General features: G+C 57.4%; 1 protein-coding gene across 23 annotated transcripts in view; it reads right to left on the reverse strand.

The window, feature by feature from the left end:
- Positions 1–23254, reverse strand: part of MTSS1 (MTSS I-BAR domain containing 1) — a 125670-nt gene that overhangs the window by 4214 nt on the left and 98202 nt on the right. For 4 of the 23 annotated variants that reach the window (XM_045581516.1, XM_045581514.1, XM_036437217.2 and 1 more), the window contains 11 exons: positions 21564–21655; positions 19167–19241; positions 16764–16775; positions 11076–11233; positions 10004–10111; positions 8082–8179; positions 6412–6622; positions 2994–3113; positions 2018–2212; positions 741–914; positions 28–190 (listed from right to left, as the gene is read on the reverse strand). In XM_045581516.1, coding sequence (XP_045437472.1) covers positions 28–190; positions 741–914; positions 2018–2212; positions 2994–3113; positions 6412–6622; positions 8082–8179; positions 10004–10111; positions 11076–11233; positions 16764–16775; positions 19167–19241; positions 21564–21655 — 1406 coding nt within the window. The remainder of the gene's footprint in view (positions 1–27; positions 191–740; positions 915–2017; positions 2213–2993; positions 3114–6411; positions 6623–8081; positions 8180–10003; positions 10112–11075; positions 11234–16763; positions 16776–19166; positions 19242–21563; positions 21656–23254) is intronic. The other 19 variants (XM_036437225.2, XM_036437229.2, XM_036437222.2 and 16 more) reach the window with 15 other exon arrangements.

Here is a 23254-nt window from a genome sequence, read left to right on the forward strand (position 1 = left end):
CTTGCCCCCGGGCCCCGCCGCCGGTACCTTGGGAGGGGATGGTGTCCTCGGAGCAGCACGGGGTGGTGGTCTGGGTGCTGTAGCCGCTGGAGCACTGCAGCGAGTCCCGGCTGCTCCGCTGCGTGTCCAGCTGGAGGCCCCGCGACAGGGCCAGGGCCAGCTCCTCACAAGCCTCCATCTCCTCGCCGGGCTGCAGGGTGGAGGAGAGAGACAAGCCGCAGGGCTGTGACTCCCCCGCCTCACGTCCCCAGGGCCCTTCACCCTCTCCGAGTGGGGGCCAGGTATTAGTCCTCATCTGCTCCTGGGAACACAGGGTCTGTGGGAGCTAACTTGCTTGGGCCCTTCCGAGGCTGTAGAGTAGGGGTGTCGAACTCAATCAGAGAAGGGGCCAAAATCTAAAATCCAGCCTAAATCGCGGGCCGAAATGGTTTACTGAACAGTCATAAACTGTCATTGTGATGGAAACGCAGCGGAGTGCAGTGATGACAGCGCGGTGCGGGCCACATTGCAAGGCCTGGCGGGACGGATTTGGCCCGCGGGCCTTGTGTTTGACACGTGTGCTGTAGAGAGTTCTACAAGTCTGATTCCCACACAGGCTTTTCCCTGGGAGCCCTGTGGAAACTGGAGAGGGGGGTGAGGGGGGTCAGCTCCCGCAGCTGCGAGGTCCCCGATGCTGACCAGCATCTGGCCACCAGCCAGGTCCCGAGGGGCCCACCCGCCGGCAGGGAACGAAGCATCACCCTGGTGGCAGCGGACACGGTCATGCTCCGCGGCCTCTGAGCCTCCTCGGCGGCAGCAGACGGGCCGCCCGCGGCCGCGGGGCCTCCTCCGCCGGGGTCCTGCTCCCGCTTCTCCTTGCGGCGCTGTAGGGTGTTCACCAGAGGCTGGTCATAAGGCCCTGGCTTGGCCCAGTCCTACGTAGAACAGTGCGGTCAGGAACCGGGGGGCTCTGCCTCCCGGGAGGGCTGCGGGCCTTCCAGACAGCTGCCCACAGCGGGCAGCTGGTCCCCTTGGGGGAAGCTCAGGCTGGGACAGGTCAGCAGGCCCCTTCTATGCCCTCCCCTGGCTCTAAGGGGAGCGGGACACCCTGTGGGGACCCCTTGGTCACCTCCCGTTTCCTCACGTCTGCTCAGAGATTACAAATCCTCAACAGCCAGAGGAGTGGCCTGGGGGAGTCTCCACTACCAGCTACCAGCTGTCTCGGTGTCTGAAGGCACCAGCCAGGGATGGGTCCCGTCTCCAGGGACTTCACTTGAGTGGAGTGGCCACCAGGGGGCGCTAGGGAACTGCAGCCACTCCCCCAGAGGCTGACCCTCCACTAGGAGAGCTGGACCCCTAAAGGCACCTCAGGATGTGTCCTGAGGCCCTCACAGTGGAAGGAAGGCCCGGGGTCAGCTGGGAGGTTTGGGAGGGCCTGAGGGGTCCACACCACGAGTGAGGGATGACGTTAAGACCTGTTCAAAATTAGGGACCTCCTCTCAAAATAAAGCAGAATGTCCTCGGGCATCCGCTGGACTTCTGCTTTTATACTGAAGCACACACGTTTTAATATAAGACAATGGAGACTAAAAACCAAGTCTGTGTGTACTTGGATAAGCCAAAACGTATTTTGGGTTATGCTGTTATTACCATGTCCCAGTAAGGAACGTGGCCATGGGGGACAGACCCTCCCAGCCCTGATAACGGGCGCTCAGGAGGCCCCGTAGGGCCAAAACTGGGACTTGGAACTGACGCCTCTGCAGGTCACATCTGTGTCTTCTACCCAATGGGGTTAACTCGTGTTTAGTAACGGGAGCCTCTGCAATCTCAGCTCCTGATGGGCTTGTCTGTCTCAAAGCTGCCTGCCTCTCTGGCTCTCCTGGTGGGCATTCACTGGGGGAGAGGTGTTATGGGGACGAAGGCAGAGTGTGAAAGGAGGGGGAGGGGGTAATCAGGGTGAGGTTGGTGGGACAGAAGGAGGTGAGCACAGAGGCCATGAGAGAGAGGAGAGGAGGGTGGAGGGAGGAGAGACACAAACCTTCCAGCTAGGGATCTGAGATGACGGGAACATGCCGGGCCCAATGGTGTAATAATGAGCGTAGTCTGGAAGGTGGACAGAGGTGACCCGAGGGAGCAGGCGGGAGGCAGGCAGGCAATGAGGGAAAAGGCTTGCCCCCAGGGGTCCCACATGGGACTCACTTGATAAACTACAGTGAGTAAACCCGTTAGACAACTGGAAACGAAACAAAAAAGGAGGGAAAAAGGAAAAAAAATTAATATAACAGGACGAGTGGAGATACAAGATGGCATTGACATTCAATGAGAGGAAGCCCTGGACTTCTGTGAACAAGCACGGCCTGGAGCTCAGGGACAGCCAGGACGCAGGCAGGAGCGGGGGCAGAGCACGCGTCCATGTCCTCGAACCCGAGCCCGTGTCCAGTGGAGGACATCCCGCCCCTCCATCTGAGACAGCGGGAAGCCGTCTCCTCCACCGGGGCGCTCTATCGTGTGTGAGTATTTAACCGACACAGCATCCTTTCTCAGTACTCCTGTGGCAAACTTAAAAACCCTAAGTGCCTCCCACTGAACCTGTTGGCTGTAGGTTTCGGAAACCATCACACTGCTTGTTCAGAAGCGGGTTCCGGGTCGGGGTGACCAGGGGGTGGTTTGCGGAATGAAAGGCGGAGAAGCGCATGGCCTGACGCAGTGAGATGTCAGGGCCTGCGGGGTGGCGGCAGGAGGGCAGACAGGCGGGGGGCGGGGGGTGCTGGGGAGGGGAAGGGGTGAGCCTTCACACCTCCGAGTTCCCCATAGCCCGACTCCCCCTGGACCGTCTCCCGGTCATTGTTTAGGAGCCAGACACCCTCCAGGGAAAGCCCTCAGCCTCGTCCCGACCCCAAGCTGTCTGTGGCTTCTGAGCGGACTCTGCGGCTCCAGGTTCCGGTGCCTGTGGCAGGAGCGGCGGGCGGGGACGGGGGAGGAGGGGGCCGTGGGGGCGGGCCCCGGCCGGTCACCTTCTCTGTGGAGGCCCAGGCGCCCATGGTGGAGCCTGAGCTGACCGAGGTGGGCGAGCTGCACTCGCTCACTGACTGGCAGGTTTCGGAGGCTTCCGAGGAGGCCGAGCTGGACGAGTTCTGCAGCCGGGGACGGGCCACACGCGGACACCCAGGGAGTCCGGGCCACACACCACCAGAAAGGAGCGGTGGGTGAGAAATAGAAAGACGGGGCGGGGAGAGCACGCAGAGAGAGAGAGACAGACAGACATACAGACACACGGGAAAGGAAGGTGAGAGAAGCGGAGCGTTAGGGTTATTCTTCCCCAGCTGCACCCCCACGCAGGCCCTCGAGCCCCTGAAAAGGAGCGTGAGGCCCGCCGTGAGGACCACGGCGCCCAGGACCCTGCCTGCGCGTTGTCCTGAACCGCACACGGCAGGTGCTCGAACCGCTGCGTGGGTGAGTGACATCGACCATCTCCTCCACGTGCACTGGGTCCCCCTGGGAGAGCCCTGGGCCCTTCCGGGTATTTGCTTTCGTTCTTTCATTGTGAGCTGCCATCTCTGGCTCATGCCATGTGCTGAAATCAGCCCAGCCCTGCCCGGCCAGGGTGGCTCAGTGGTTAAATGTCGAGCTATGAACCAGGAGGTCACGGTTCGATTTCCCATCCAGGGCACTTATGCCTGGGTTTCAGGCTCCATCCCCAGTAGGGGGCGGTGCAGAAGGCAGCCAATAGATGGTTCTCATTATTGATGCTTTTTTTTTTCTCTCTCCCCCTCTTCCTTCCTCTCTGAAGTCAATAAATATATATATTTAGAAGAAGTCAATAAACACACATTTAATAAATAAATAAACAAGCCAGCCCAGCCCCATGGGGTCTACTATTACTTTCCCAGAAGCACTCCTATATTCAGTCTCGGAGGCAGGCCTCACGTTTGTCACCCCTCCCACCGGCAAAGAAAGGTTCCTGAAAGGCACAGAGCACTAGCGTTCCCACCCTGCGAGGGCAGGGCCCAGAAGACACCCCGCAGGTGCGGGGGGCTCCGTGCAGCCACAGCCGCTCCCGCGCTCCGTGCCTGGTTAGCCGTTGGTCAGAGTCTGGAGGTTTGGATTTACGTGACATTCCTGCCACTTGTCAGTCAGGAATCCTGGGCTTAATCTCTCTAACCTGTTTCCGTCTTCAGAAGGGGGGTCAGTAGTAAGTAGCTAAGGACGGAGACAAAGCGAGGCTTTCTGTGCGCGCGCCCCTGTCACACCTTCCCCAGGCGTGCGAGCCAGTTAGCTGGGAGGCACCAGCACTGTTCCTCCAGGTTCCCCGGTTCAAGCGAGTGCGGCCTGAACAGGCCGTGCCGCTGTGACTTCTCGTTTTTTCTAAGCACCTCTTGCTTTGGTTGCCTCAGCGGCCTAGGACCAGACCCTCACCACAGCCGGGGCCCCTCCGGGCACACCGGTGAAGGCACACATAAACAGAGCAGAGCTGAGGAAAGTGGGGGAACTCGGAACATTTTCTCTCACTCGGCTTCGTGTCTGCGGGGCAAGGGGGGTAGGGAGGGGCGGAGTGGAGAAGCAAAGGGCTCTAACCCCTTAGGCGTGCTCCTTCCTCCCTCCCTCCCTCCCTCCCCCATGAAGACACATCACTGCCCTCAGGACAGTGCATCCTGGGGCCTGTGATCTGTGCATTTCCCCTCGACCTTATCATTATAAGTAGCAGTAGTGCCTTTTAAAAAAAAAAATAGATTTTTCTAGTGAATTCTGCAGCCCCTGAGGACAGGCCCTAAAGCTGCTGGCCCCCGTATCTCGGGCACCGGCTCTGCGGGTGAAGTGAGTCCCACAGGCCACTCCTGCCTCCCCGAGCGCCCCACGCGCAGCCTCACACAGGGAGGCGGAAGCCCACGGCCCCCTTTCTTTAGAAACGGGTGTCAGTGCGCAAGACCGGGTTAGTCTGTCAGCCGATTGAAAACACAAAGAATTATGCTGCACAACGAATAGCCTTTGAGGAACTGCACAATCCCACTCTCCTTCCGGTCATGCAGCTCAGCGTGGGAGACACATGGTGGGGGCGGACGGACGGGCGGACAGACACCTCGGAGACCAGGCCGCGGCCCTGCCGGACAAGCACCTGAGAACTCAGGGCCGCAGCTCTCCCCGGAGCGTCTGGTGACACGGAGTCTCTCTCCCAGGAAGACGGGCCCGAGTCTCCTGGACAGCGGACATGACCTGCCCCGGGGAGCCAGGGGCTGCGGGCACCAGGTCAGACACGTCAGGCAGTCCCCATGCCCCGCAGCGGCTTCCTCTGCACAAAGGGTCCCCCACGCACTCCCCCAGGGGCGCCCCGGGGCCTTAGAAAGCCTTTCCCAGGTCTCAGGCGAGTAAGTGCATGGGGGTGGGCCACCTACACCCCGAGCCTCCGTTCCCACAAAACGGGCCACGACAGCCTACGTGGTTGCCGGAAGGACTAGGCAGCAAACCGGAGACGGCCAGCGCCTGCCGGGCAAACGGGAACGTGGGCAAACAAGACAACAGCGTCCGGGACCAAAGGCCGCGTACGGCTCAGCTCAACATGGACAGGACGGGCCGGACCCACCATGCCCGGCCGGTGCACGGGGGCACCCTGGGCCTTCCCACTTCTGGTCTCTGTCCCGCTGCTTACTCAGCGAGGCCAGACACTGGCACCGGGGCTGAGAGAGAGGAGGTGTTGCTCCTGCCTGCTGCTCGGGCGGGACCCCTGGCTAGGCTGGGCTGGCCTGCGCAGCCGCTGAGGTGGGAGAGATCGGACACCTCCGCTTCCCCCAGAAGCAAAGTGCCGGCAGGATGTGCTGCGAGGGCTGTGCTGAGCGATTCTCACTCTCAACATAAAGCGATACACAGAGCCTGAGTGACAGGGTTCTGGCGCTGCTCCCCCACCCCCCCGCCCCCTGGCAGCATCTCAGAGAACAGAGAGGGGGGGGGCCCACGGTGCCATGCCCATGGGCGCACCCACTCAGCGGGCACTCTCGGGACCGGGCAGCCAAGCCTCTCTGAACGTTAAGCGCTCAGGGGCGGGAACGCCCCAACCACCCTGTGACCCGCCGCCCCACCAGGGACATGGGCTGCCAGCCCACCACCCAGTCTCCCTCCCTTTAGGGGAACCTCAGGTGGAAAGGTGAGGCGTTAAAGCGGGACAGAGGCCTGGCCAAGCCAGGGGCTCCGGCCCTCCACGGCGGTCTGGGCGCCAGGCGTGGCGGCCGCTCCCAGAGCCCAGGGACCCCTTACCTGGGTGGGGGCCTCGGGCGACAGGGGGCGCCCTTACCTGGGTGGGGGCCTCGGGCGGCAGGGGGCGCCCTTACCTGGGTGGGGGCCTTGGGCGGCAGGGGGCGCCCTTACCTGGGTGGGGGCCTCGGGCGGCATGGGGGCGCCCTTACCTGGGTGGGGGCCTCGGGCGGCAGGGGGCGCCCTTACCTGGGTGGGGGCCTCGGGCGGCATGGGGGACGGCGACTTGGACTGGAAGGCGTCCTGGGATATGAAGCCCGAGTCGTGCGAGGACACGCTGGACAGCCGCACGGGCGCCTGCTGGGCCAGGTTGGAGCTGCGGCAGCGGTAGTGGGAGCTGGGCGAGTGCGAGTGCGAGCCGCTGGAGCGCGAGTCGCTGCTGTTCACGCTGTTCAGGCTGCTGCGGGGGAGCAGAGGGCGGGGTGAGGGGGGCCAGGCGGGGGAGGGGGGCACATAATGCCAGGGGCTCTGCCTCGGAGCAGCAGCACCAGCTGCCAGATGTTTCCAAAGCCACTTCACTAGGCTCTCGAACAAGCCCCTCTTCCCTGAGCCCAGGAGCAAAGCGCCTGCCCAGGAAACCGGGTTCTCTGATGGGCGGTGTGGCCAGGCGTCCGGGGCCTGGCGGCCTGTGACTCTACAGAGCCAGGTCCTGCCCAGTTCTGCCCTGTCCTCGACCAGCAGGCGAGGGGACCTGTGTCTGTGGCAGGAGGAGACGGGGCTGATCGTATCTGCCGTCCGCCAGCAGAAAGCAGGCCCCGTGGCTGACCCAGGAAGGTCAGTGTGCTGTGGGTGGGATGTGCCAGGGTCGCCCTTGGCTGGGCTGTCCGGGTCCGAGAGACCAAGGTCATCCAGCCGACCGCTGCTCTGGCAGGGCAGGCGGTCCCAGGCCTGTCAGGGGGCTCTGTCCTCAGTGTGTGATGTCAGTGTTGCGGGAACAAAGCTGGTGCTTTAACGAATGGCTCTACCCTGATCCTGGGCGTCTCGGTTAAAATATCTGTGGGCCTGGCGTTCACCGTCCCTCTGGCGAGACGCAGGCAGCTTTCAGCGACTGAAGGCAATCCACGCTAAGCCGCTTGCTTCTGAGAATAAACAGCGAACAGGATGTCGAGAAATTACACACGCCCTCTGGGCGTTCCGTCCGCATTCCATTTCCAGTCGAAAGAAATGTGCTCTGCCGTCTACACAGACTCAGGGTGTGGAAACCAGAGCGCCGAACGGTCCCCGGTCCAAGCAAGCAGAGCTGCCACCCGCGGGCAGCCCCAGGAGCAGCCGAAGGATGACAGGAACAGCCCAGCCTGGGGTTCGAGAGTGCGGTGCCTGCTCCTAACCCGGAAAGACCCCTGCCTAACTGGGATGCTGAGTCAGGCACCGCGTCTGCTCCACAGGCGACTGTTCCACGCTGCGATGGCTCGGCGTGACAGTCCGGACAGGTGCACGGGGGCATGCTGGGAGACGTTGCTGCTGCAGGGATGGCTGGCTCTCCACGCCCGTCGCCAGGCAGGGGCACCTGGGGGCTGACGGGGAAGCCGGGCAGCGCCTCCCGCCGGCTCATCTTGGACATCAGTGTGTCATGGCTGTCTCCTGAACCTAACATGGTAAGCCGGCCGGCGGGCCTCAGGGGTTGAGCATCAGTCTTTGAACCAGGAGCTCACAGTGAGATTCTTGGTCAGGGCACATGCTGGGGTTGTGGGTGTGCAGGAAGCAGCCCATCAATGATTCTCTCTCATCACTGATGTTTCTCTCTCTCTCCTTCTCCCTTCCTCTCTGACGTCAATAAAAACGCATTTTTTAAAAATGTTTAAAAGAGTAAGAAAAAGCAGCATTGTCCCCAGCGCCGGGCGGAGCCTGGCTCCTCTTACCTGCAGACACTGGACTTGCGGGACATGGTGGTGCTGGGGGACGAGGGCGGCGTCTGGTAGGACCAGCTGTAGTCAGAGCCCTTCAGGTCCAGGATCACCTGCGGGGACAGAGCCAGGCGCTGAGCGAGGTGCCGAGAAGGGAGGCCTTACCCGCCACCTCTTAAACCCGTCACATCCAAGCGCTGCCACCGCCGAGGGTGGGGCTCACACACTACCACCCCATCAGCGTCACCATCCTTTCTCCGAGGCGAGCAGCCGTATAACTAACGGTGGGGGCTGAAATGTCAGTAAGGAGGAGGGAGGGAGGCGCACGGTGACCGATCAACGCGTTACAAGAGCCGTCTGCGCCCACGGCGAGAACTGGCGAGGTTTTCGTCCTAAAGCACCACAGACCACAGTGGTCGCAGGGTTTGCTGGTCCTGCATTTTGGCCATTGAGAGCTCAGCGGTCCCTCGTGCCTGTCTGCCCAGGATTCGCTATAGTGGAACGTGCCAGAGTCAAGAGCAAACCAGTTCTTTTCTTTCACAGCTACCTCTACGTCTGTCCCCCCCACTTTCGAACTACGGGAGTGCAAGGTCTGCCTTTGGTTCGCACGGTAGGTGCTCTGTAATGTCTGTTCCTGAGAGGGAATGCATGCTGAGGTCTCAAAGAGAAATTTCATAGGATGGAAAATAGCAGCTCCCCAATTTGCCTCTGAGCTGGCTCTCCAAGGGGACAAGAATCTGATACAAAGGCCAAAAGCCACAATATGATTCATCCGCTGTTTCCCAGACACCTCTCTTCCCACCTGGTCTCATGCCACAGACACAGGCCCCACCATGGGGCTAAATAAGTCCCCAGGAGGGGGCGTACAGGAGCAGCCGATTGATGCTGCTGACATCAACGTTTCTCTCCCTCTTCCTTCCTCTCCCTCTCCTCTCTCTCTCATCAATAAAAACATATTTTATAAAAAGGGAAAACAAGCCTATTTGACTATTAATCTCACGGCCACTCCTTGGTATGCAGCTTGGCCAGGGGGTCCCCCAGTCCCCCGGGAGCTGGTTTGAAGCACAGGTGACGGGGCCCCACCCCCAGAGCTGGGCGCTTGATCCAGTGTGACTGTCACAGGAACCAAAACCGAGAGAGACCCTCACGCATTACTTAGAATGGCTCACATGACGGCCAAGACCCACCCCTGCCATGAGCCTACGTCTAGACTCTAGAGTAGGGGTGTCGAACTCAATCAGAGAAGGGGCCAAAATCTAAAATCCAGCCTAAATCGCGGGCCGAATGGTTTACTGAACAGTCTTAAACTGTCATTGTGATGGAAACGCAGCGGAGTGCAGTGATGACAGCGCGGTGCGGGCCACATTGCAAGGCCTGGCGGGACGGATTTGGCCCGCGGGCCTTGTGTTTGACACATGTGCTCTAGAGGGTGGATGGGCACAGAGGCCAAGAGCACAGGCTCTGGCCCATCCATCTGGCCCATCAGTGATTGAGGGTCGACCTGTGAACCAGGAGGTCTGGGTTCAATTCCCAGTCAGGGCCCACGCCCGGGCTGTGGGCTCCCTCCCCAGTGTGGGGGTGCAGGAGGCAGCCAATCAATGAATCTCCCTCTCACTGATGTTTCCATCTCTCCCCCTCTCCCTTCCTCTCTGCAGTCAATAGAAATGTGTTTTTTAATGAGCACAGGCTCTGGAAACGGACTGCTTGGTTCAAATCCCAGTCCTGCCACCAGCCGGCTGGGTGAGCCTGGCTCAGGGACAGTTCCCAGCGCCGAGTGTCCTGTCAGAGGGGACACTGGGGAAGAGGAGCCGAGGAAGGCCGCGTCCCCGAGCACACAGGGGCTCTGCACGGCCAGCAGAGGGGCTGTGACCTCACTGTGAGGCGTGACTGTGACTCGGAGGGAGGGATCCTGCCTCACGGGCCTGCTGCCGGCCTACCTGCTCACTGGAGGAGGGCAGCTTGTGGGGGTCCATGGTCAGGCTCTTCAGGTCTTCAGAGATCGTCTGCAGGTGCGTAATCTCCCCCAGCATGGAGATCTCTTCCTCCTGCAGGGTGGGGGTGGGGGGGCGCAGCACATCATCAGCAGGGGTCCCGTCATCGTCCCAGCCCGACCGCCTTCATTGGGTCCCTGGCTGACAGGCCCCCGGGACTGGGCCATCTCTGCTGAAGGCACCCCAGCCTTTCTTTTGGGAAAAGGAAATCTGCCCTCACTGGGGTGGCCTGTGTGCCTCGGACAGGGGTGCACCTATTTGACCTCGCAGGGTGTGGGCTGCAGCTTCTGGATGGGCTGCCAGTGTCTTCTCACAGGTCAGCCCCCGGCCCTCATTTCCTTTAAACATGAGCCTGTGTTCCCTGGCCAGTGGTCCCAGTGGGCTGGGATACCCTGTAGACCCAAAGGTCACCTGTTCGATACCCAGTACATGCCAGGCTCAATCCCCAAGAGGAGGCGTATAGGAAGCAGCTGATTGATGCTGCTCACATCAATGTTTCTCTCCCTCTTCCTTTTCCTCTCTAGTCAATAAAAATACATTTTATAGAAAGAAAAAACAGGCCTGTTTGACTTGTGGAGGCTCTGCCCGTATTGATCTCACGGCCACTCCTCGGTATGCAGCTTGGCCAGGGGGGTCACCCAGTCCCCGGGAGCTTGTTTGAAGCACAGGTGACAGGGCCCCACCCCCAGAGCTGGGCCTGAGAATGTGCATTTCTAACCAGTTCCCAGGTGACGCTGCTGGCCTGGGGAACACACTTTGAGAACCACTCTGCCAGGCTTCCTTGACTCGGGGAGAAAAAGTAAGCGCAGCAGCTGGTGCTCCGAACGGCAGAGCCGTGGGCCGTGGGCCGCGGGCAGCAGCATCGTGCACAGAAGCCCTGGTCCCTCCTATGTGATTCCCGGCGCCCAGCAGTGCCCGGCACCTCAGCGTGGCGGCTCAGTGAGGAGGGCGTCTCCTCCCCATGGGCGCCCCGGCCTCCTGCAGCCCCCACCCCCACCCCTCCCCGCTCCGGACTTACGATCACCGGCCGCAGCATGGAGATGAAGGTGCAGAAGCGGCCGCGCTCCTCGATCAGCGCCCGGCGGACGGCCTGCTTCTCCGTCTCCTCCAGCAGCAGGTACTTGTCGTTGACGTCCTGGAGCGCGCTGTCCAGCTGCGGCTGGATGTCGCCCCTCCCTGCGAACGACAGGCCGGCGGTGCTGAGACGGCTCCCGGAGCCGCCCTCTTCCCGGGAGCTGGGGTGGACGCCACACTCCCCGGACTCCACAGTTATGTAGTTATTCCCAGAGCGGACTTAGGTGGCTGCTATCTGACCAGCCACTCCCAAGTCCCGGTGATCCCGGCTCGTTCCTGCGAGGAGGGCTCCCGGGTGGCGACTCCTGACCTGCCCTCTTGCCTCGGGCAGCCCCTCAGAGCCAACAAAACCCCAGGACATGGCAGCCAGACGAACTCCTTCCTCTGGGCACAGTGTGAAGAGCCCAAGGGGTGAACAAGGCGAGGGCCTGTGGATGTCCCAGAAATGGGCAGAGCTGGCTCTGCTGGGCTGACCTCCATCCAAGAGCCTCTGTCTGCACAGGAGTTTGCGCGGAAGCAGGGGTGGCCGGCGTCAGCCCCGCTCCAGCCCAACGCCGTGGCTGTCAGCGGGTCCCCCAGGGGGAGCTCTCAATGCCCTTCCCGTGAAACAAGCCCGTAATCCAGGGGTCCCAGCCCGTCCACCCACGAGAAACTGAAGGTGGAGTCGATGCTGAGCTGGTCTGTGTCCAGCCGGGTCCACAGACCCCACTGCGGAGGCAACCACTTCTCGAGTTCAAAACAGGGCGTTAAAACCTTTGAAACAATTCTACAATGTGCTCGGCAAACTGTCTTTATAAATAAAGTTTTATCAGAACACAGCCACGCCCTGTCATTTACACAGCGACGAGGCCCACTCCTGCTGCAACTGCAGGGCAGTACCTCCATGACAGGCTTCACATCGGGCCCTGGGGGAAAGTCTGCCGCCCTAGGTGGCACACAGGGACGGGGCCCTGGGGCAGGGGTGCCGCTACTGTGAACCCGACCAGGAGAGGAGACAAGATCACTCCCTGGGAGGCCAGTGCCTGAGCTTCCCGGCTTCCAGAGTTAGAAGGCACAGGTCTACGTGTAACGAATAGGACTGAGCTTTAAAAACATACTTACAGCGAAAAGCAAAGGGACCGGAACCAAGAGTTATCTAATCTCACGCACAGAAGTCTACAGGACTCTGTAATTGTAGAAGACTCACTTTGGACAGGCATGGCTATGATTACAGGACGTCCAAGCTGCAGTGCTCTAGACCAGGTGTAATCTGTCGGGATTGTTGTAATTACAGCTGCAGCGAGCACATTTCTACCCGGGATGTGTCCGAACCTGAACACAACGTTTACTTCTTAACGTCACCGACACAACGTGCAACCGTGTTTGTGAAAAGCAGCCGTGGAGGCAGTGATGCCAGGCCCAGGGTGGACGCACGGGCCTCAGACACCGCGGTCTTTGCAGGCCCACAGGTCAGGGCCTGTGGATGTCCTGTTCGTTCCCGCCCATACCTCTCCCCAACACCTCCGCACGCATCCCGGCCGCGCCAGCTCCCGCCCACACGGGCTCTCTCTGTCCACCCCTTTCGCCTGTCACCACCCTCACTGGACGGCTGCAGGGCCCTCCTCTGTCACCCTGACTGCATTTAGATCGCAGCCCCGATGCCTTTAAAAATGTGAGCATTAAACTTCTTGTCAACAGCTCCTGTTCCGTTCAAGAAAAGTTCCATGTCCTTAACCCGGCCAGCCTGCCAGGCATGCATGGGTCAGCAGGTCCACTCAGGGCCTCGAGCCCGTCACCCACTCCCTCCCCTCCCCTTCATCCACCTTCACAGACGCTCTCCCTCCTCCCCACCCGCCTGGCCGTTCACCCTGCTCCATCCTCAGAAAAACCCTCCTCAAACCCTCTCCCGAGATTAGGATTCGTGAGCTCAGAAGGTCCCTTTATGCAACGTTCCCGACACTCCCAGGACTACTAGTCAGTCCACCTTCCTCTCTCTGGTTCTCTGAGTGACATCAGTCTCTCCACGGATCCCGCCGAACCTTCTGGCCCAGCACACCTGCCTGCAGGGGAAGGAGGCGGGGATAGAACAGCTCCCCCTGTGTTTGCTCACCGTCCTCCATGGCCTCGGCCTTAAATGGCCTAAGACCATAAAACCAGCGAATTCCAGGCCAGCCGAGCACCGAAAGGAGGGAGGGGCGTCTCCCATGGGCTCTGCAGATCAAACTCCTGCTCGTGACCCGCCTGTGCGGTCTGAGCCACCTGGGTCTTGGGAATGTTCTCCTTCTGCAGGTTTCCAGGTCTCGGTGCTGCTGGCACAAAAGCCAGGAGCCCTCTGCTCCCCGGGGGAAGTCACATGACTCTTCTTTTCCCAAGAAATGTTCCTGGGGCAATGCCCTAGGAATGGGCAGGTGCTAGGCATGGCTCCCTGAGAGGAAGGGGGTTTGGCGGCTGTTTGCTAACTAAGTAGGGAGAGTTCACAGACCTTCCTGGAGTAGCATGAAGGTCCCATATCTTCCCATCATTTACTCTGGATTTTCTTTAATCCTATATAATAAAAGGCTAATATGCAAATCTACTAAATGGTGGAACAACCGGTTGCTATGACACGCACTGACCACCTGGGGGTAGATGCTCAACGCAGAAGCTGCTCCCTGGTGGTCAGTGTGCTCCTGCAGGGGGAGCACTGCTCAGCCAGAAGCCGGGCTCATGGCTGACGAGCTCAGCAGTGGTGGTGGGAGCCTCTCCCGCCTCCACAGCAGCGCTAAGGATGTCTAACTGCCTGTGGGGAACAGGCCTAAGCCATCAGTCGGACATCCCCCGAGGCTCCCAGACTGGGAGAGGGCCCCTCCCGAGTGCAGGAATTTCATGCACCGGGCCTCTAGTTTTTACAAAATGTTCAAGGCAGGAATCAATGCCCTCTTTGAACAAAGGGGGAAACTGAGCTGAGGGAGGCTGCCTCCAAGCTGGGGGTGTCTTTCTTGTTCAGAGGCCCCTTCACGCTCACAGCAAACATGCCAAGAGCTGAGTGGCCCACGTCCGTCCATGACAGCCCAACTAAAAAGCCAGTCGGAGCATCAGCAGGAGGTGGGACCTCCAGCCTCTCCCCACACACCCTGCAGCCCTCACCTGAACCTCCTGCTGGACCAGGCAGACGCCAGGCTCAGGGGGAGGGCTTCCACGCGGAGAACGAACCCAGGCCGCACCGGCCACGATGGCTGTCAGGAAGCATCCAACGCCATTTGTTTTCTGGGGACGGGTGTCTGAGGAAGCCGCTAGAACCCCACAAAATGACTTCCATCTGCCCTGACACAACTGTCACCGTTTCACTCTAACAGGCCCCTCCCCACAGCTTCGCACCTCACAAATCAAGCTGTGTCCTACAGTAATGGCGTGTCGCCACAGTTTAACCAGCAGGGGCTTCTTTTCGTGGTTCAGAAAATAATGGTGCGTCTGACAGCGGATGGCATCTTCGAGCCGGTGACAAATGGGATGTAAGTACAGACACGGGCATGCAGGGTGAGCTGGGGATTCGGTTCTGGAATGAAAAATCCCCTTTCTCAATGGAAGGCGGCTCCTATTATCCATCCATAGGTCTCTCCAAAGGCCGGCAACGGTACTGGGCCGATTCCCCAATGTGAACAGAAAGGCAGACTGGAGGCTTTTGACTTAAACATTTTCAAACTCAGTTTGTTATTCTGCCAACACGCTGGGCCTGTTCTCCTCCTCTGTGCGCTGAGGACGGTAATGAGTTCCTAAAGCTCCCCCGGCTCCTGAGGCCGAACAGCCTCACTCCTATGACGCACTCAGCACCCGGGGGGCGCTGGGTGAGCGTCAGAGCCATCGGGCCACACGGTGTTCCTGGCACCGCAGAGCATGGTGCGTTTTTAAAAAACGAGCATTCAGTTCGAGGCCCCATAACCCTTCCCCTAAAGGTAGGCATTTTGTCATTGAGATTCGTTGGTGCTGAGCAGGCAGCTGTCCGTCAAAGCGAAGATTGAGAGGAGACAGCTCAGAGAACCACAGACACCACCCCGTGGCGACCGGTGGCTCCCACGGTCACCTCCTGTCACCTCCTGTCACCTCCTGTCACCTGAAGGCCCCTCCTCTGCGGTAGAGAACCCTCCCACCCTCCACCCAGTCGCCGGACCCAGAAACCCACTCCCTTCACTGACTTTCTCCCAGACAGCTCTCGAACCCGATCACCTCCCGTCCCTGTGCCACGGGCCCCTCTCCCCTGAACAAAAGCCACTCGCTAACATGCCAGCTGGACCACTGATCCAGACAGACACGGCCTGTCGGATCCAAACGGATCCAAACACCATCACAGCGGGACTTTCCAGAAACCAGGAAGTCTCCTAGGGCTTCCACACTGTCCCCGAAGTCAAGTCTTTCCCGATGGGGTCCCTGCTCACCTCCGCCCAGCCCTGCACCCGAGGAGACCGAAGCCATTCGCCCCTGGCCCAGGTCTCCGCCTACAGCCTGACCTCCCAGCTCCCCTCAGCCACGGGCTGGGGCACAGGGAATGGGGCGATGGCTGGGGCGGCTTTGGGGTGATGCAAGGCTCTGCGATGAGGTGGTGGGAACGGCTGCACAGCGCTGTGAACGCACGAAGCGCCAGCACGTACCCGTCCAACGGTCAAGGCTACGGTCATGACATTTATCCGGAGCACGGAGCACCGCCTCACCGCCCTCCGGGGACCCTCAGCCCTGGCCGCTGATTCCCAGCACAGCGTGGGGTCTGGGGAGGATCTTCACTCATAAAGCTGGGGAAGCAGCAGTCCCCCGTCACCATGAGGGGAAGTCGAGGCAGAGCTGTGCCCCCACCTGTCAGGGGAGACCCGTGTGGTGCGGGTTTGTCATCGTCGGTGACAGAATCCCACCCAAACCCCCTTGGGAGCTGCCCGGTGCGAATGCTCAGACACACGGACACCTCGCAGACCGGCCTTCCGAGACAGACGGACAGCCCCGAGACGCCCAAGAACAATCTGAAGGTTTAGTAGCAAAATCACCCGATCATTCAATCAAGAAGAATCATTCTGATTATTGGATTTGAGCATCCGATACCTTTGAAGTGAGCCATTCCACAAACTGCTGGAATAAGAAATACTTTGGTTTTTATTCTTTGTTTTTAAAATGAATTCTAAGTTTTGGGACAGAACTTTCTAGTTCTGGGGAGACAAAGTGAGACAAAGTAAAAGATACTTTGCCATATTAATACGACCAAATCTGATTTGGAAATTACTATAGGGGAGTTACTGAATGTGGCTCCACAGGTTTCGTTTGTGGTATAAACACACACACGCACACACACATATGTATTCTTAGATACATATGTATGTATAAAGATGTTTATTTCCTGGGGAAAGGAAGGTTTAAATCACTCTGTATTTCTTCTTTCCATGAGTCTAAATTAGATTATGTTGATTCAAAAGCTCCTTGAATGTCCTGCTAATCCATTCAAGTGCCAAACATGGAAGGAAGAAAGTGATCGAAACACACGCACACACGATTTCCTTGAAGTTATGGAGAATTGAGTAGGCACAGCTGATTGTTCTGAGCTGGTAGGAGAGCGTGGGCCACTGGCATAGGCCTGGACAAGCCCACAGCAAGGACCACACCGTGACCGGCCACCGAGGTTGGATGGTAGACTTACCGAGAACTTCCACTGGCGGGGGACACGGTGAGAAAGTGCAGGATACACAATTGACACAAAAAGGAAAATAATACCGTCAAACTGGTGTTTGAGCAGCAGTCTTACCTCCCCTTTGCGTGTCCAACAGGCCAAGGCAGCCACCGGATTTTACTGCAGGAGGAAGCCCCCGATTCACCCCCACCCCCACAAGCCCTGACCCTCTGATGTTCTTCCTCTCCTCCCCACAGAAGCCCTCCCAGCCAGGAATCATCAGCCCAGCAACACAGCAAGGCTCTTCAGAAGAGAGATGAAGGGTGCATTCCCAAAGAAGCCAATGAAGATGCTTGACCAAGAAACCCTTTCAAGTGTAACATGTCGTAACGTGAAGAGTCACTAGGAAAAACCTATGACACAAAGTTTGAGCTGGGGTGGAAATGAAATGAAATGAAATGAAATGAAATGAAATGGAAGGAAGGAAGGAAGGAAGGAAGGAAGGAAGGAAGGAAGGAAGGAAGGAAGAAAGAATTAAACATTGTAGTACAAAGGCAAGTAATATGCTAGTCTGGAACTCTGTGAGTCCGTATATGCTATTAATTTTGCAGCTGCTGCTGATAAATGACAGATGCGACTATTTAAATGTCAGGCTCGAGGGTGAGGGTATTAACACATCCCGGGTCCCTCACAGGAAATCCGTCCTAACACCCGGTGTGATTCTCAGAGGCACCACAGCACTTCGTAAGCAAACAGGCCAGGCAGCTGCCCCAGAAGGAGATTTAATGGATGGGGAACTTCAGCTAGCCAGACCAAACGTACTGGGAGCCGCGGATCACCGGATTTCTCCCGGCCCGAAACACACAGTGTTCCTAGTCCGTTCTGGGGTCGCAGGAGCACCCCATCACACGTGCACCCAGAATGACGAGTCTGGTCCCTCACCAAAGGCTCCATTCACCACGGACATACACAAGTATCAACACTCAGTAAAAGTAATGCACACACATATTAGAAAAAACAGCTGTTTACAAAGGAAAGACGTAAAAAGCTCTTTTCTGGAGTAACTAGAAAATTATCCAAAACATCCCAAGCTACTGATCTGCCTTGCCTGTAGACGTCACCTCGGCCACCTAATGTGGAGAGAACATGGGCCCTGAGACCCCAGCTACGTGGCGGGGATGGATGGAAAGTCGGCTGCTTCAGGTCACAGCCTCCATCCTCTCAACTTTCAGGCCCACGGCCCCCGAGAGACCGCACACTAAGTGCCAGTTATTCCCAAGTCCTGGGACCAGAGCGTCCCTCCGCGTCCCACAGGCCAGCCCCGAGGCCCCCATGTCTTTCTGCCGGGCGCCTTGCCGGGAAGCGCCCCCGCCTCCCAGGGCAGCTGCGCCCGGCGAGTCCAACGCCAGAAACGTGTCTTCGTGCGGCACAGCTGTTATTAACCTGTCAGGCTTCCCTGAAGGTCCGACTGTGCTCACTGGATGCGCCAGCACCTCGGAGTGCATTTCTTAGAAATGTCAAAACCTTGTTCTGTCCTCACCTCTCTTCCACAAACCATTCCACCTCTCCAAGTGTTATTTTCTTTTAATTAAAAAAACAAACTGTTTAGGAAAGAGGAACTTTGGTTTTGGGGCTTTCTACCTCAAAAGATCGTTGTCCCAAATAAGCGATAATTGTGAGCCACAGAGCAGCCTGAGGGGAGAGTCCGCTGTATGTGCTGTGAGGCAGCACATTAAAAGGCATGGTGTCAAGAACAGTCTGGACGGAACGTCACCTTCTCAAGTTCAGGAGAGAGCCTGCACTTTAGGTCTTGGTACCACAGGACAAAGTGGATGCAGCCGGAGCTGGCTCCTCAGACTCCCAGTCTGGGCCCAAGAGCAAAGCTGGGTCCCGACTCCCACAGCAACTGGTGTGTGGACGGACGGCGAGGGGCAGGGAGGCGGCAGGAGGGCACCGTGATGCTCTGCGTTTCCTTCCGAAGCCCCCACCCTCACGAACCCCATGAAAAAGCTCCCTTTCAGCAATGCCTTCTGGCTCCCGGGACAGCCATTTCTAACACTCACGAGGCTTAATAAAGGGTTTCGGAGTTTACAGGCAGGAGAAGATGACATCGTTTCTGTAATAGTTAAAATAGAACACCTGCATAAAGGCTTTTGTGCACGATCCCAAGAAATGTATAGGCTTCATGCTAAAGTACAGTAGGCATGGCAAGTGTCCGATTTTGGAGACTAAAGTGTGGAGAGGGAAAAGTCAAGGACAGCTTTGCAGGGGCCGGAAGTGAACGGAGAGTCTGCCCGAGAACTGAACTCAGTGCAGCCTCTCCGGAGCTGTCCCACCGAGGGCAGTCTGCATCGAACTCTCTGCTTCAAAGACAAGTCAAGTGCATGCACTTTTCCCCGAAGTGATACATTTGACTACAGAATTCGCAGTTACCTTTCTTTGCTTTCTTCTGCAGTTTCAGTGTATCTGAGGACTTCTTCTTTATCTCTTGACGAGCTTTTTTATATTCTAAGAGGAAGCAGAATAATTGAATCACTTTACCACTTTGCTCAACAGAAAATATTTTTGAACAGCTGCTACGTTCATCACAGAGAGCGTAAACTGTGGTGCATAATAAATAGCTTCACCGGAATCCCGTGTGATAAGAACCTTGCGATGATGTTTCAGAGCAGGGGACATTATTAACATGACAAGACACACCGAGGTCTTTCCCAAAAGTATTCATGCATATCAGCTGCTCAGAGAGACGGCATTTGGGAAAATTTTACTGAAAATGGGAAATTCAGCCTTGCCGGGCCCAACTCCTCGGCTGAGCCTCGACTTACGAACCAAAAGCTCATCAAAAGGTTTGATTCTGGTCAGAGCACATCACTGGGGGGTGCAGGAGGCAGCCAATCAATGGTTCTCTCTCAACATTGATGTCCCCCCCCCCTCTCTCTCTCTCTCTTCCTCTCTGAAACCAATAAAAAGTAAATTTAAAAAAATAATAAAATAAAAATGAAAAATTTGCGTTTTCTCAGCTCAAGCATCAGGTAATATTTTCAATGTTATCCACTTTCCTAAGGCCCAAACCTCCTTTAAAAGGACCCACATGGCAAGACGCCGGCCAGATGTTATAGTGCAGGCAAGAGAAGCTCGCACAGCAGCAGAAGCCAGCCCACGGGGAAACTGGCAGAGGCCCAGCTACCTCTCTCACACTAACACAGAGGCCAGACTCTGCAGACACCCAGAGGGCAGCCCACCACGTCCCTACGGCCCCCACCAACCACCTGTTCTGCCCTCGGTCCGCGCCCTCTCCTGGATGCCCCATTTCTGCTGCTGATCTCCACCAGGCCTACACATCTAAAATAAGTCACCTCTTGCCCGGCCAGTGTGGCTCAGTGGGTGAGTGTTGATCTATGAACCAGGAGGTAATAGTTCAATTCCTGATCAGGGCACATGCCAGGTTGCAGGCTCGATTCCCTGTGTGGGGCATGCTGGAGGCAGCCGATCAATGATTCTCTCTCATTATTGATATTTCTCTCTCCCCCCCCCTTCCCTTCCTCTCTTAAATCAATAAAAATATATTTTAAATAAACGAACAAATAAATACAGGCAGTCCCCGGGTTACATTGGATTCGACTTAACATCGTTTCGTGGTTATGTCGCCATCTCCAATTTATTTATCTAAAAAAAAAGTTCCGTCATTTCAGCGTATGTACATATGTGCTTTATGTTTTTTATTATTTATTTACCACAAGTAAAGGTCAGAAATTGTTATCTTTCTTTTAAATGTTTTTTACTGTCTCACTTCACTGCTGCTGTGTGTGTGTGCTCCATGTGAGTGATGTAGGTGCTTATGGAGGTGGATTCCGACTCAGGGCAAAAATAGCGTTACATCATCGTAGGAATGGGTCTCCGATGGAACCTGAGGACCTACTGTAACTAAGTAAGAGTCCCCTCGGCACTTCTCTCCTCCACTGCCCCCATATTCAACCCAGCGCCAACGACCAGTTTCCTCCCTCATTCCCCACGCTCCCCTTCCCCGCCCGAAGCCCACTGAGCCCGCCTTTGAATGCTCTCACCACTGCCTGTCAGCAGCCCTTCCCCAGGTGTGTGCCCTCGGAGCTGCCCACGTGCCTCCCTCAGGCTGTGCCCCTTGGAGAATGTCTCCTGCCCCTTCCACCCGGCCAGCACCCCGCCCTCTGGCTCTGGAAGACCCAACAGGGCAGGGTGGTTCTGTCTGGACCACTCTGACCCCAAAGGCGGGCACATGAGGTGCTGAGTTGGCCATTTCTGGGCAGGAGACCCCATTAGCTCACATCAGTAAAGGTGTGGTTTTTAAATGAGCTGCCATGCCGTAAGCATGAACCACTGGCTGTTAAGCCTGACATTACAATTCACTTTTCTTTTTTGAAAAGTTGATTTCAGAGAGAGGGGAAGGAACAAGGAGACAGAAGCATCAATGATGAGAATCATTGATTGGCTGCCTCCTGCACGCCCCCTACTGGGGATCAAGCCCTAAACCTGGGCTTATGCCCCGAGCTGGAATACAACAGTGACCTCCTGGTTCATAGATCAACAGCTCAGACACGAGCCACACCAGCTGGGCTTCCATTCACTCCTAATTGAGGGGATCATAATTCACGCCCCAGAGCGACCAGGCTGGCGGCTGCTGGAGACGGTTTGTGCCAAAACTCAAGCACCGGGCCCTGCTGCCGGATCACTTTCGACTCCTCATCTTCCAACCCTGACGCGCAGGGGTAGAGGGGCCCTTGGGGACACGCGGAAACCCAGCAGCATCACCAGCTCTCCGGGGATGCTGTTCCACAGCAGACAGCGCGCCCGTACCTTTCGCGTGGTCTTTATCCAGCTGGTTGGCCACTTTCTTCCATTCTTCCATCTGCTCTTGAAGTGGGTTTATCAGACAATCGATCAAAGCACTTTTACCAAAAGGGAAAGAAAGGGAGAAATTAAGCAGCTATATTTCTGTTGTCAAGACTGAACCCTTGGTTGTCAAAAAACATCCCAAACCACCATTAGCTGAAGCAAGACAAGGCGGGCATCCTACACCCAAGCTCACATTCAAATCCCCGCCGTGCAGCAAACTTGTTTTCGGGATGCTTCGCACGTGTGAAGCAGTGCACGTGTGACTGACAGAAACGACCTCTCTCCCCATCCTGTGTATGTTCATGTTTATGTTTATAACAAGCAGCGTTGTGTGCAGTGGGTCTCCCTCTGGCTGATGTCAAAGGGTGATGATCCCTGGGCCTCCCCGAGCAGCTCATGGAACTTCGACGGTGAGGCCCCTCCATGACTATTTTTAAAAAGACCCATGTGGCCCTAACTGGTTTGGCTCAATGGACAGAGCGTCAGCCTGCAGACTGAAAGATTCCAGGTTCTGCCCAAAGGCACATGCCCAGGTTGTGGGCTTGATCCCCAGTAGGGGGCATGCAGGAGGCAGCCGATCAATGGTTCTCTCCTTCTCTCCTTCTCCCTCCCTCTCTGAAATATATATACATATATATGTATGTATATCCTATATAATAAACACCTACTGTGCTAAGTGTTCTACTGTTCATTGGACCATTTGATCAGTGACTATGATGCAAACTGACCACCAGGTGGCAGATGCTCTGACCGGTAGGTTAGTTTGCTGCTGGGGTCCAACTGATCGGGACTGGGTGAGATGGGCTGGACATGCCCTGGAGCCCTCCCGCAGTCCCTCCCGGCCCTGATTGTGCACCAGGGGGGTCTCTCGGGCCTGGCCTGCACCCTCTCGCAATCTGGGACCCCATGGGGGATATCAGAGAGCTGGTTTCAGCCCAATCCCTGCAGGCCAAGCCGAGGGACCCTACCGGTGCACAAATCCATGCACTGGGCCTCTAGTGTGTGTGTATGTCTGTGTGTGTGTGTGTATGATACCCATGCGATTCTGATGCACATGCAGGATTTCGAGTCATGAATGTGGGCTGAGGGTGGGAGCCTCGAGGACGGGGGTGCAGATATCTCCAGGGACATCAGCCCGTGGGTACCCACACAGAGCAGCTCCCCACACAGAGGAATCACATGAGTCAAGCATATTATCTGTGCACTGGAAGGAAAACCGCCCACCCCCACACAACGGAGCTGCTGTAGAAAAAGCAGACGTGCCCATCAGCTGCTGGAACCGCCTTGGTGGGCACGGCTCAGGAGCTGCTCCCTCGTCACCTCCTCCAGCTGGCAGCGCAGCTCACGCCCTTCTTTTCCCAGGTCTCTGCTCAAACCTTCCTTCTGAACGGGGCGCCCCCTAACTAAGCACCTGCGCCAGCAGCGGCCACTCCCCCACCGTGTACTTCTCCCCGTGCCAATGGCCACCGCCTGACGTCACGGCAGGACTATTGAGTGCCTGACGTGTAAGCTCCGGGACAGCAGCACATGGTCCTGTTCACCACGTGGCCCCATGCCCCGGAGGCGGTGCCCAGCACGCAGCAGCTGCTCCGTACACAGTGGCGGTGGAAGCGGCATCTCCTCATCCCTAAAACGGGGCGAGGCACCCCAGG

Source organism: Pipistrellus kuhlii, unplaced genomic scaffold (assembly GCF_014108245.1).
Source record: "Pipistrellus kuhlii isolate mPipKuh1 unplaced genomic scaffold, mPipKuh1.p scaffold_m20_p_14, whole genome shotgun sequence".
Classification (NCBI taxonomy): domain Eukaryota; kingdom Metazoa; phylum Chordata; class Mammalia; order Chiroptera; family Vespertilionidae; genus Pipistrellus; species Pipistrellus kuhlii.